At 42.7% G+C, this 12,808-nt stretch overlaps 1 protein-coding gene across 1 annotated transcript; it reads right to left on the bottom strand.

Annotated features, from left to right (window-relative positions):
* Positions 1–4,096: 4,096 nt before the first annotated feature.
* cited4b (Cbp/p300 interacting transactivator with ED-rich tail 4b) lies at positions 4,097–7,048 on the bottom strand. The gene is made up of 2 exons (XM_023401116.2): positions 6,767–7,048; positions 4,097–5,797 (listed from the first exon to the last, which is right to left on the bottom strand). Exon 2 carries the CDS (start codon positions 5,786–5,788, stop codon positions 5,006–5,008), a length of 783 nt encoding a protein of 260 aa, XP_023256884.1. The 5' UTR covers positions 5,789–5,797; positions 6,767–7,048; the 3' UTR covers positions 4,097–5,005.
* Between the last annotated feature and the right edge of the window lie 5,760 nt (positions 7,049–12,808).

The raw sequence follows: 12,808 nt of genomic DNA, 5'->3' as shown, positions 1-12,808 counted from the left end.
TGCAACTACAGGAGGTGAGCACAATAAAATAAACTTCTCTACAACACATACAATCCAGTGAAGTGAAATTTATGATGTTCAATCTTTGTTGAGACTGTCAGATTCAACTCTAGGTTATATTATACAGTGGGGTGTAATAATAGGAACACCTCGGTTATTTAACACCTCGCTGGCATGATGTCAACAAAATTGTAACATTTTAAGACTTAAAAGTGTAATGTTATTTTCACAGCTCTTATTTAGATTGTATCACATTGTACAAGTGTTGCTGTTACTGTGCCAACTCCCTGTTAATGTTAATATTTCTTTATAATGTGCTTGACAGGCTTTGACACATCAGAGTGCCAAACAATAAAGTAGTTTGAAAGGCAATTTAAAATTATTTCTATGGCTGAATTGGTTTGAATTACATAATTAAAAAAACCCTTCAAACTGGTAATCCGTGTAGTTAAAAGGCTATCAAATAAAACACACGCTAAATAACATTTTAACAAGGGATGTTATCTAAAATCTCTACTTGGTATGTGCTGACAGCAGCAGGGTTTACGTTCTGCCACAATTGCAAAACTGCATCTCTGCTCAGTTTGGTTGAACTGTGTAAATCACACAGGCCTTAAATATTTACCACCTTTAGACATTGTTGGGACACCTCGATGTGTTTGAGCTGCCTCGACGGAGAAGTGTCAGCTGTGTGCAGGAAAATAAATTATTTACACCCCCTCCCCTTTACTTCAAAGAGCTGGCAAACCGCTCAACCCTCAGATTTGGGGAGGGGGGTCAGAGGAGGAGTTGCTAGTCACTAGGCAACGTCGGTGTCACCTGCCCCGACATGCCAGACTCAGCCACTTACCTCTGCATGCACAAGGTACATAGCTGAATTTAAAAGCCCCATCTGCAGGATTCACGTGGAAAACAAAACAATTACTGAGACACAGCTAAACTATGCGGCTCCAGGAAAGAAAGTGTGATGTGATTAGTGCCCCCCCCCCCCCCCCCTTGTTGCTTACAAGCTGAGTCGCTGAGCTTTTACTAAAGAGCCCAGGAGCAGAATCCAACAGTGCAACAACTGATGTTTTCCATTGGGGGCCTGTTGCATTGAAATGTCTGTGATGCGTTAGCTATTCTTTTTTTTCTTCTTTTTTTTTTATGAGGTGTGTGTGAGTGGGGGGGCACTTTAAGCAAGGGGAGGGAAGAGCAGTGTCCAATAAGAATACATGTCAAGTGGAGATACAAGGTGACTGTTCAACTAGAAAATCAGGAAGTTCGGCTTGAGCAACATGTCCACTGAATGAACCCTGCCCTGAGGGATCTGCTGTTTATTTACCCCCTGCCAGCACACACTCTTACACACAGCCACACACACAAAGTTAACACAAAACATGCCAAAATCCTCCAAACTCTCTTGTTAAAGCAGACAAGTTCAAACCTGCCCCCTCTTCACACAATATTCACACACAGATAGAGCCATGCCCCTTGCTGTCAACAGATAACTCATCCTCTCATCTGGGAAACTCGAGTCTGATTCTCACTTTCATTGCAAATTTCACTCTTTGCTTTACAGTCATTGACACCAAGGGGATTCTTGAAGTGTTTTTTTTTTTTTTTAATGTCAAAATTAGCTCTTCAATGAGATGGTAACACTCAGTTTAGTAATACCGTTTCAAAATGACACAATCTCCAGAACATCAGCTATATTTTCTTGCTGCTCTTTCACTACTGGGGTTTCCTCATTGAACCAAAGATGGATTCGCCATAGTCTACCAACACACTGTAGGTGTGGGTCTAAGGATCACAATGAACAGAGTTGAGACATAAATCCTTTATCTTCCCCTGGCTCCACACTGATATTGAGGTATCCCTGTCTGCCTGTTTGATCAGGTTGTGTGCTGATGCTGTGAGTGTGTGCAAGTGAAGACCTGGCCATGCGTGACAACAGCAAATGACCACCTATCTGTCACTGGCGCTAGTGAATGAGATTATCATGAGCTCAGGCTTGGCAACAGCTGGACCAGAGCCCAGGATGAGAAAACTAGACAGTACTCAATGCATAGACTTATAAACTTCATTCACAGATATGGGGCAGAGGAGAGGAATGTAATCTGGATTGCATTTAGCATACCTCGCATGATGTTTATTGCAGGTTTTCAATGGAATCATAAAAGCGTTGCGGGAAAACCCAGCTACGAAATCCCCGACGACGAGAACAAAAAAAACCCTCAAACTAATTTCTAATTGTAAGCTGGAGAAATCCTTACATTTTCTCTTCCCCCCTTCTTATCTTCTGTCTCTTTCACTCTGCCTGTCTGCCTCTCTATCACAATGTGGCTTTTGGTCTCTGACTTATATAGAGAAAACAACAAGCTGCCACAGGAAGACGCAGTCTTGTGTTGAGCAGTTGCTGTGGGTGGGCTGAAAACGAGAGAGTAAGAAAAACAGAAGTAACTGTAAACGTCTCTGAGTGTCCCACCCTGCTTAGCCTGCGTCTAGACTGGCCTCTGTGAGGCAGGCGGCAGTCATAACAAGGGATTGGGAGAGCAAACAGGGCCGTTTGGCAGAGTTAGCCATTCGTCTATGGAGTCACAATCAAGAAACAAAACCTCTGCATTTAATTGGGGCTAAACAAGGAGCTCACAGTGCAGCATACAATTATGAGATATATGAGGAGACAGAGTTCTGACAGTGTGCCAGCCTGCCCCATGTGCCACACACCAGAAGACCATCTCACCAGATTGGTACTGGGCAAGGGACCCACAACCGTTACTAAGCACCGTGCCAAGGCTGTTGGCCTACTTATGAGCCATTCTCTTGACAGTATCAAGCCAAGAAGATCCCCACACACACACACCCTTAAGCAAGTCTTTGTTACTTGAAACAAGCCCGTATTCAGGCCAACATATTTCAGTTTGGATCATCCATGATACCTTGTTTCAACTCAACTCATCGGCCTTTAACACAATTGGAAAAATAGGAAATATATAAAGCTGCTTTGAGATCAGAGTTGAATCAGAAATTGAGCAATCAGCAAACACTATTCCCGGTTTCAAACAACGTGCTCTCATTTGCCCCTCGTTACCCATGATGCTTGCTAAAGATGCCTTTGTTGACAATGTGAAAAGCTAAATGCGGTGGTGACATTCCCAACATGACCTCAATCAAGCATTTTCATAGCCCGCAGGCACAAAACAATCCAACCAACTCAGCCACTGCGGAGAATCTCTTTACCCTCATTTCATAATGAACGCAATTATACAAGGAAAATTGTTTTACTCTTCCAACTGGCTGTGGCGTTAAGCAGAGAGGGGTTGTTTTGAATTTGCATAAGTCATTTGTTCAAAGTTATTGTTCAAAGCCAATAGTCTGTTTTTTCTGACCGTCCGCTGGTTGACCTGGGAAACGGCAGCACTGTCTTTGAGTCATGGCTTACAAGCTTTAAGTCAGTTAAACCCCCATCAAGGTAGGCATTCTTTGGTCACCTCCCCCAACCACACACACACACACACACACACACACACACACACACACACACACACACACACACACACACACATTACTCTTTACACACAGCAAAGAAACAAATGTTTGGGGTGCTAGAGAGAAACCAGTGTTATTCAAATGCCACTTTTGTAAAACCACCGACCTTTGTGGGAATATTTTCTCCGCCTTTAATGTCAATGCATGGCAATTGTTTAGCTAATCACCACAGAATAAATGTTAAACGGTAAATCCCATTTGGATATCATTACCTGGCATGTCATATCAGATCTACTCTGATATAATACAGCTGCTCTTTTTCTAACCAGTGAGAAAAACATGTAATTATCACCATATGTCAATCATACCCCTGTTAGTGACACTGGTTTTTTTTGGCGATGAAAATGGTGAATTAAGGAAAAGATTGGCTACTGAAACCCAAGGAGATTTGACATAGAGGAGATATCCTTCTCAAAAGCATAAATATTGCATCTGTTTAAACATTTCCATCCCAGACTTAAAAGAAACTGTGGTTTCCCTTCACCCACAGGTTAACCTAAGCACTTAGCTAGCTCTCCACTGCCCGGGGGAAGAGCTGTGCAATGAATGGAAAAGCAGGCCACACTTCTATCCAGGCCATCTTTATTGATCCTCAAAACCCCTTTCACAAAGACCAACCCCCCCGAATCTTGACCACAAAAAGGGGACAATATAAACAACCAATAAATAAGAATCTGCGTGATTAAGGCGGTTCTACGTCTCCAATAGAACACAACAGTGTGGACACGTTGGAGTTATACAGCTTCATACAGTACAAGCAGGAGATTTTCGAGAACATCACATCTAAAAAGGCAGCACTTTAACAAAAGTGAACCATTTTTAAAATCTGGATGAGACTCCCATTCAAATGAGTTACCATTGTACTTCTGTCATGTCTGACTTTTGTGATAGAAAATTCAGGCTCTTTTTAGATGACCTTGTCATCTGAGCTTATTTTTAATACTAGGCCAAATAGAATGGGAAAAAAAAATCATGAGCAGTGAACTTGAATTTAATTTCCTCCCCATCCTACTCTCAGAACAAAAAATTATTAAAGCCACTTGGTTCCCAAAATGGAGAAGGTGGTTGTTCTTTATATCAGTTTTCTCAGATAGGAATAAATAAATACACCTTTTTACTGGTAAACTGTCATGGAGTCCAAGCTTCGAGGCTACACAGTGTCATAGCATTGTTCAGAGTGGCTTTTAAGAATTTCAGCTTTTCTTTGTTACATTCATGTCCAGGAAAATGGGAGAAGCAGAACTAGGCCTTAAAGCCAGCCACCCTCTGGCCACTAGCACGTGTGAGACTCAAGCACTGTGCGTTCACTGTGGATATCCAGAGTTCTCTTCTGTGCACCCTGTGCCGCAACTTGGTTTAGTTGTAAAGGGAGGTGCTCACAAAATAAAAAGTGAAGAGATGAGCACCCTTCAACCATCCTGGACAATTCTCACTCTTCTGTGTCCATTTGTGCCCCTTTGCAAATCAGGTCCTCTCAGCAACTAACGGTGCTGGGTTGCTGTTTGCTGACAAAGTCTGAGATGAAGTCAAACTCATTCTGGCCCAGGAAGAGTTCTGGCAGCTCCTGGACCCGATCCAAGCCCAGCTCCATGACCAGCGAGGTCAGGACCTCCTCGTCGATCATATCCGCATCCATGCCGTTCAGGGCCAGGGCTGGCCCAGCCATGTGCTGCATGTTAGCCAGCTGGGCCGGGTTCATGCGGTACTGGGCCGTGGGCCCCATGTGGTTCCCACCCATAGGCCCCAGTGGGTGTCCATGGTACTGGGTGTTGAGTTTCTGCAGCTGCATGCTGGCCATGAGCTGTTGGGATGTTAACCCTCCATTCATGAACTGTTGTTGCTGCTGCTGCTGCTGCTGCTGCTGTGGGTGCTGGGCTTGTTGCTGGTGTTGCTGGTGTTGCTGGTGTTGCTGTGGATGCATGTGATGCTGCTGCTGAGGGTGATGCTGTTGCTGCTGGGGCTGGCCATTATACATCATGTTACCAGAGGTCATCTGGTGGTGACCCATCTGGGCCCCATTCAGCTGTCCATTCATGGGTCCGCCCACCATGCCCTGCCGCTGCCTCATGGCAGTCTCCATGTTGGCCTGGGCACCACCGTAGTGCATCATCTGGCCATTGGGCAGCGCCCGCATGCCCTGCTGGTTGGCATGCTGCTGGTGACCTGCCTGCAGGCCGCCATTCATGCCCATCCTGTAACCGTGGAGACTGGCGCCCGCTGAGCTGTGATTCATGGGCATCATCAGATGGTCTGCCATGCCTCCTGTCTATGAGAAGAGAGGAGACACTGTTAGGACAATGCAAGGAGCAAACAAGATGTTTGGAACCAGTAACAACATTTCAGAGTATGGTGATCAGGGTTTATTCTGGCTTGACATGCACATAGTTAGCTGTCCATGTGAACCAGTATTAAACTGGTTTAAGATACACAATAGTGTTAATGTTGCCATGTGTGATGTACATTGCTGTTCTCCAAACCAATGTCATATCCTGTCTATTGATTCTTTTACAGTGACCACATCATTCACCTTCGTTGAAAATGAAACAAAGATGTATTTCCTTTTTTTTTTTTTTTTTTTTTAAATTCCTTCTAACGTGACAATTCCACCACAAGTTCACCCACCGAAAACGCTTCCGAGAAAAAAAATATCTGCAAGATTGTTTTGCCTATTGGCGAACACTGGAAGCCTTCCTGGTGTGTTTAGTCTTCCTAAAACCTCCCCTCTTTGTGCCAAGGTATGAACGCCCAGGTTGAAATTACAGGTTAACATACACTGTTTGGGTGCATTTTACAGCCGGATAATTCGTCCTGGACGGGATCGACAAAACACGGGAAAAATACGTGCATCGCGTAATACATCGCTTAAATCCCATCTATGTTGCATGTCAGCTGAGGCAGAAAAATCTGTTACATTTTACGCACGTAAGGTTGCAACAAAGAACACTGACATCATGCAACATCTCCCCAACAGCTGAATCACCACATTTCTAACAAGGCAGAAAATTCAACAAAAGCTTCGCGTTTCTCCGCTTACATTGTCTCGATGTGTTTAAATGTTTGTATTCAATAATTCCCCCCCGACGTTGTGGAGTGATATTATCCATTTTGTTCATCTCGAGTTTGAAACAGGGGAATGCAAACAATGGAGCGGCAGCAGCAGTAGCAGTCCCTGAGACCACCACACACCAAAACCCCCCAATTTCTCCAAAAAATAAAGCCGATAAAAATCACTTACCCGTATCCGCTCCGTTTTCACAAAGTTGCGCGACTTGCTTCAGCTCCGTCTTTTAAAAACAGTTATCCTCTGCAAGGTAAAGCTCCTTTGAATTACAGTATGTATTCCACAGGGTTACGCTTCATGCTCAAGCGGGGACGGTGTGCACAAAGACTGCCGCATCAGATCTTGAAACGACTGCCTATTTTCTGGGTCAACTCAGGGATTATGTACATCTAAAAAGCTCAGAGGAAGGCAGTCGGGGAGAGGTGGAGCCTCGGTCCTGCCTCTTCTTTGTTCCTATTGGCCCTACTTAATATAATTGTGCATGGGCGTAGAAAAAAAAGGGCTGTTGGAGAGCTGTGACACAGTAGCCAATTTAAATACCCTCCTCCCCACTGTTTCTTTTTGAAGGAATATTTGGACATCTTGTTTGTCTTCATAAGTGTCCGCTGCTGTTGTGTTTGAATTAGTGAAATACAAGTGCTGTCATTAAGTTTTATTCATTTAGATAGATAGATAGATAGATAGATAGATAGATAGATAGATAGATAGATAGATAGATAGATAGATAGATAGATAATTGTTTTTTTGTTTGTTTGTATTTTCTAATGCACGTGTGTAGAAGTCAGCATGCATGCTTATATCTGACAGTGAGTGTCAAAACTCCATAACACTGGAGTAGAAATTCTAGTTTTCAACTTGGCTGCACCTACTTATCTATTTGGCCTATGCGTGTGTGGTGTAGCAAGAGTGTTAGTCTGGTATGTGCATGCACACTTCATCTCCAGGATGACTGAGATCACTGTTGGTCCATGTGACCCACCAGTCTGCTGTGTGTTCGCCTCAGCCAGGCAGTGGAGGGAGGGCAGAGGAATGTAGCCTGTGTGCTATTCTAGGCCACACTGGCTGCAGCAGCAGTGTAACTACTGCTGTGCATGGATGCCCGTTTGCCTCGTTTACGTGTACGGACTATGGATGCAGGCGTGCGTTTAATGTTTCTGTGTGTGCGCGCGTGTGTGTGTGTCTTTCTGTGTGTGTTTGCACCTCCACTCTGCAGATGCACGTGTCTCTTGATTGCCCACTTCAGGACGAAGGCCTCTTGCCTGCAATTGCAAATGAATGGAACCACTTTGGGAGAACGAGCCAATCTATTGTTGGGGGAATTCGTCTATAAATGGGCAACCGCTGGCAGGCGTTTGTCATTGTTTGACATTGTCCGGTCACTTTAAGCTAGTGTTAATAAGCCACTCCCAGGTGTGGGTGCTTTCTGAGAAACTCACCCAGCCAGTCAGGCCAAACAAAAGACCGAATCAACATAAGTTTTGGTTGTACTGTGATGAACACTCAGACTTGGCAGAGCATATGTGCTGTGTAGGATTACTGTGACCATATGACAAACAAACATTTTAAAATGTATCAAAACAGTCTTTAGTTTTATCCCAGGGCCAAAAACTCCTAATAGTGTCATTTGCATTAAAGAGCTGAGGCAACATGCCCAAACCTTCTGGAGCTCACCAATCACATCACTGTGTCTGTTTAAAACCCAAGATATTTGCATGAAATTCCAATCAGCCATGATTGTGGCGGAAGATATGCGTTTTGTAATTATATATCCATTGTGTTGCCGTAATTAGGCGAAGGATACACTGCAGTCCTGTCCCTGAAATACCTTTTTGTATTTTTCTATATATTGTGTATGTTTAACAGACTTATCCACATTTCAGACTGTAGTTTATGGTTTAGGGGAGGAGTCTCTGCACACCATGCCTTAAGCCATGTATTGATTTCTACGCTTATGCGAGAGTGTGCATGTGTGTTTGCATTTCAAGGAGAGAGCGCAAAAGAGAGAGAGTTCATGCGGCTGTGTTTACAGGGACAATGGGCTGTAAGTGTTGCTTCCATTCCCAGCTTGGACACATCACAGTGCCATACTGTAAAACATGCAATAAAGATGCTGCTGTTGCATGATGAGTTGATTTCACACAGTTTTAACCAGTGAACAAAGTATTCGTTTAGCTTCACATATTTGTATTCTCATATTTTCAACAAATCAATATGAGCCTTTTCAACTTTTGATGAGCACAACAGGCCTCAACTCTCACAGCAGATAATATTCGCAGCCGGTAAGTTAGTTTCGACACCAGTCTGAGCACAGCTCCGCCCTACCTACTTGGGCTTGGTCATAACAGTTGACATACTCTGTTGGTGCATCATCTGCCTGCATTTTATTACCACTGTCTGCCTGGGGTGACTGCATTACTTCCAGCAATCTTCCAACTTCCTGCCTGTTAGCTCCAAGGCCCTTCATGTCAGACTTCAAGCCGACAGACAGTCTGTAGAGGCCAGTGTTCATTGCCCCTCACCAGTGTTGGGAAGTGTGTGGTTCTGCAAGTTTGTAGAGGAAAAGCTTCAAGAAACGTGACACCCACAACTAAAGAACAAGGAAATGGTGGAACAAGATGTTCCTTTTGGCAGCCAGTCAACAAGCTAACTCTGTTTTGTTGGTCCCTCGTGTACATACCAAACAGAGATAATGACAGAAGAGATCTATGTCAGCTGTGCATGTGCATTGTCCTGCTTGTGCACGAGATGAACAGTCTCTGAAAAGGTGTTGCTTCCGCCATGGGCCATATAACTGCATTGCTCATTACCGATTCCCTGTATCTTTGGTAAAGGTTAGCTAACAGCTAGCAATGGGATTGTTTTTTTTTTTTTTTATCCATTATATTTATTCTGTTTTGAATATAGCAAACTCATTCTCAGTAGGTACTGTGATTTTAATAGTTAAAACTTGTGATTATAAACAGTTCCACTCTGCATTTGTTATTTTTTTCTCCCACATCATTGTTCTAAGCTAGTCTTCTACTTTCCGATGAGTCCTGGGGGGTGAGAAAGTAGCAATGAATAAAGGATAGTTATTTGCTAGAAGAATTATGGTGTGTTTTAATGATAAAATTCTTCTAAATTGAAAAATTAGTATTAGAAATTTTGTATTTTTGTTTCAATTCTTCGAATATGAAGAGCCTGTTGTCATTGTATGCCGAAATTCAGTTGTTATAGGTACAAGATATTCTTAGTTTTCCTGGAAACTAGAAAATTATTCATTTATATGACATCCTATGGACCTATACTCAAAAAAGTTACATGAAAAAAAGATACACTAAGATCCACAAATACACAAAATCCTTTTGTATTTAACACAAAGTGCAAATATTTCTAGGAGATACATTACAACTAAGTTTGTGGTTTCATTACCAGAAACTTATTTGAAGTTTCCCTCATGATATAATTTGTTTACTTTGCTTACAGTATTAGCTCTTCCTGCAATGCTTTATACCAAACCCTGTGTGAGTTTTACTGCATTTACTCTGTGCAGTAATACCTCTTTCAATGATCTGCCGGCTGAGATGAATGACTTATCATGCGTTTAAAGAACTGGAAGATTAGATGGACAGACTGATGGGTAGCTACGCTTTGCACCACGCACTACAGTAATCATCAACCAGCAGATACTGAGGTAATCACTCCAGTCATCTTTAATCTCTGTCACAAACAACTAATAGCCACTGATCTAAGACCAGCTGACTCAATCCTACCTACCTGACTAATCCTCCCAGGACTGTCTCTGCCTGCCAGTAATGAGTGGCAATGTTCGCAGTGTATCAAGTCTTATAGCTGGTACAAACATGTGGGTTTATAGAGGTGTAGCCATATGACTGAGTACTCAGAAAATGCAGCCTTAAAATACACCGGTTTCACTTGTTTCATTGCTGGTATAGGGAACAATTTCTGATATACGGTCTGTTGGCTCATCTCAGGTAAAGCATATACTCACTGTATGTTTTAATACCTGGAAATTATTTGGGGCCCCAGCAGTTAATGGAAATAAAAAAAACATTAAACCATTAATTTCTGCTGCTTCTAATTGGTGATGTCTGAGTTGAATACTTTTCACTTGTTGCACTCACTTTTTGTAAACCAGACTATTATAACATGCTTAAAATAATGCTTGAATACAAATGCATAAAACACTTTTCAAAGCATCCCAGAAGTTTGCTCTCAAGACCATAATCCAAGACATGAATGAACTATATAACATTAAACCTATTAATGGCACACAGCATCAACATGACCTGACAGCCACCTTATTCAGTAGGACAAAGTATGTCCTAGTATGCACATTTCCCCTAAGATGTGAAACCAAAAGTCAGCTTGCCTCTCTCTCTCTCTCTTTGTGTGGGGGAGGGTTGTTATTGTTCTGGTAAATGAGAGAGTCTCTAGTCTCTATAAATACTCCCAAGGCTTCCTTCTCCATCTCAACCACCAATCAACAGTCACTGTTCAGCCAAGCAGCTGAGAGAGGGCAATAAGCCTGAGTCAAGGCTAACGGGGGAGGGAGTGGGGGAGGGTCTGACTCAAACATACCGTGGGGGAGAAGTGGGTGAGGGACTTTGCGAGGGAGGAAGGGGGGAGAAACCCAGTAACTGCCACTCACAGACCTGAGGCCACAAGCGGGGGTGACACTTGAGAGAAAGTAGTGATTTGGTTGGATGGGGGTAGTCAGAAGGTAACACATTAAAGGAGCTTTCCAACAACTTTCGTGATTGTTCCATGTAAAGTTAAGTGAACACTTTTTCGGCAGCCATGAAGAACTTCAGTCTGTGAGTGCTTGATGGTGCTTGATTGGCTTGTTTTGACACACTTCATACGCCTTGAAAAGTCACAATAGGACTGATCGCTACTTGACTTCTAACAAGATTTAGTCGAGACAATGTGAGAATGTAGCTGGTATGAATGGGCTCCTAGTTGGTCTGTAAGGGAAAAAATAGGTTAGTCCTGTTTGACTGGACAATATAATTAAAATCAATATCACAAGAGTGAATAAATATATGGCCGATGAATGTAAAATTATATAATACTCAAACCGATGCTTAATGCAATTAACTCGGTTCCACTGTTACATATTATGAAGCACAAAACTCTTCACACACATTAACCAAAATGTGCAATAATTATTATTTTTTATTTAATTACAGCTTGTTCAGATGTATTGATTTGGACAAATGAGCAGATACCTGTATAATAATAACATGGTAAAGTCATATACAAAATAGGATCCCACAGAGAGGCAATATTTGGCCATATTAAATTATTGCACAGCCCCGCAATAAAAGGGCGGGGGGTATGCTGTAATTGAACTGGTTTATACATGGGTGGACGACACGTTGGAAGGCAAAAGTGTTTATAGTTGTTCTGGACGACCACACTCAAAGACGGCACGAAAATCCTGTTGGCACAGAGAGAGGCGAGACACAGTCACCATTCCAGTGTAGGTTAACAGCGCAATGTTCCCTCTACTGCCTTAAGGGTCTCAGCATGCTTCAAAGAATACGCTTGTCAAATCGTCTGATATGTCGCATCTGAAACAGCGTTTGTGACAGCAGAATCATGGATGTGTGAGGGCTCCGTCTGACAATTTTCTGTAGTCTCCCCAAACAATCATGCCAACTTTATGCAGCGATTTTCCATGTCTGTGTGCAGAGGTGTCAAACTAAGGGCTGGATTATGCTAGAAAAGAACTAGTTTTTGTAAGGTGTGATGAAACAATGAAATACAATCTTGGAAGTTGAGTTTGAATGACAGATTAATTTAAAGGCTTATCAGGCACCAAAACAGTGCACAGTATTTTTTTATTTTTTTTATAGCTCAGATAGGGTTTTAAAACTGAAAGTCATCTCCACAATAACTATTGCATCTTTTGCCACAATGATTGCGAGGTAAACAAATGTGCCATTCAATGTGCCACCAGGAATGTGCTCTTTTTGCCAACTTAGTGCCTTTTTGACCAATGACATTGCTTTGCGTCAAGAGTTAAGCCTGGTTTGTTGACTGAACCTCCCCCTAAAGTCCTCTTCTCTCTTTCCTCACACAACTACATCCACAAACCCAAGCTCAACACTCCGTTTGCCACAGAGGACAGACTGTCCAAAATTATGCACCATTATCCCCATTTGTCTGATTTATCTTCCCATTTGCCAGCCCCTCCCCTCTCTGTGACAG

Source organism: Seriola lalandi, unplaced genomic scaffold (assembly GCF_002814215.2).
Source record: "Seriola lalandi dorsalis isolate HSWRI2012SDOR001 ecotype SW California unplaced genomic scaffold, Sedor1 jcf7180002053444, whole genome shotgun sequence".
Classification (NCBI taxonomy): domain Eukaryota; kingdom Metazoa; phylum Chordata; class Actinopteri; order Carangiformes; family Carangidae; genus Seriola; species Seriola lalandi.
This window is presented reverse-complemented; position numbering and strand designations above follow the sequence as displayed.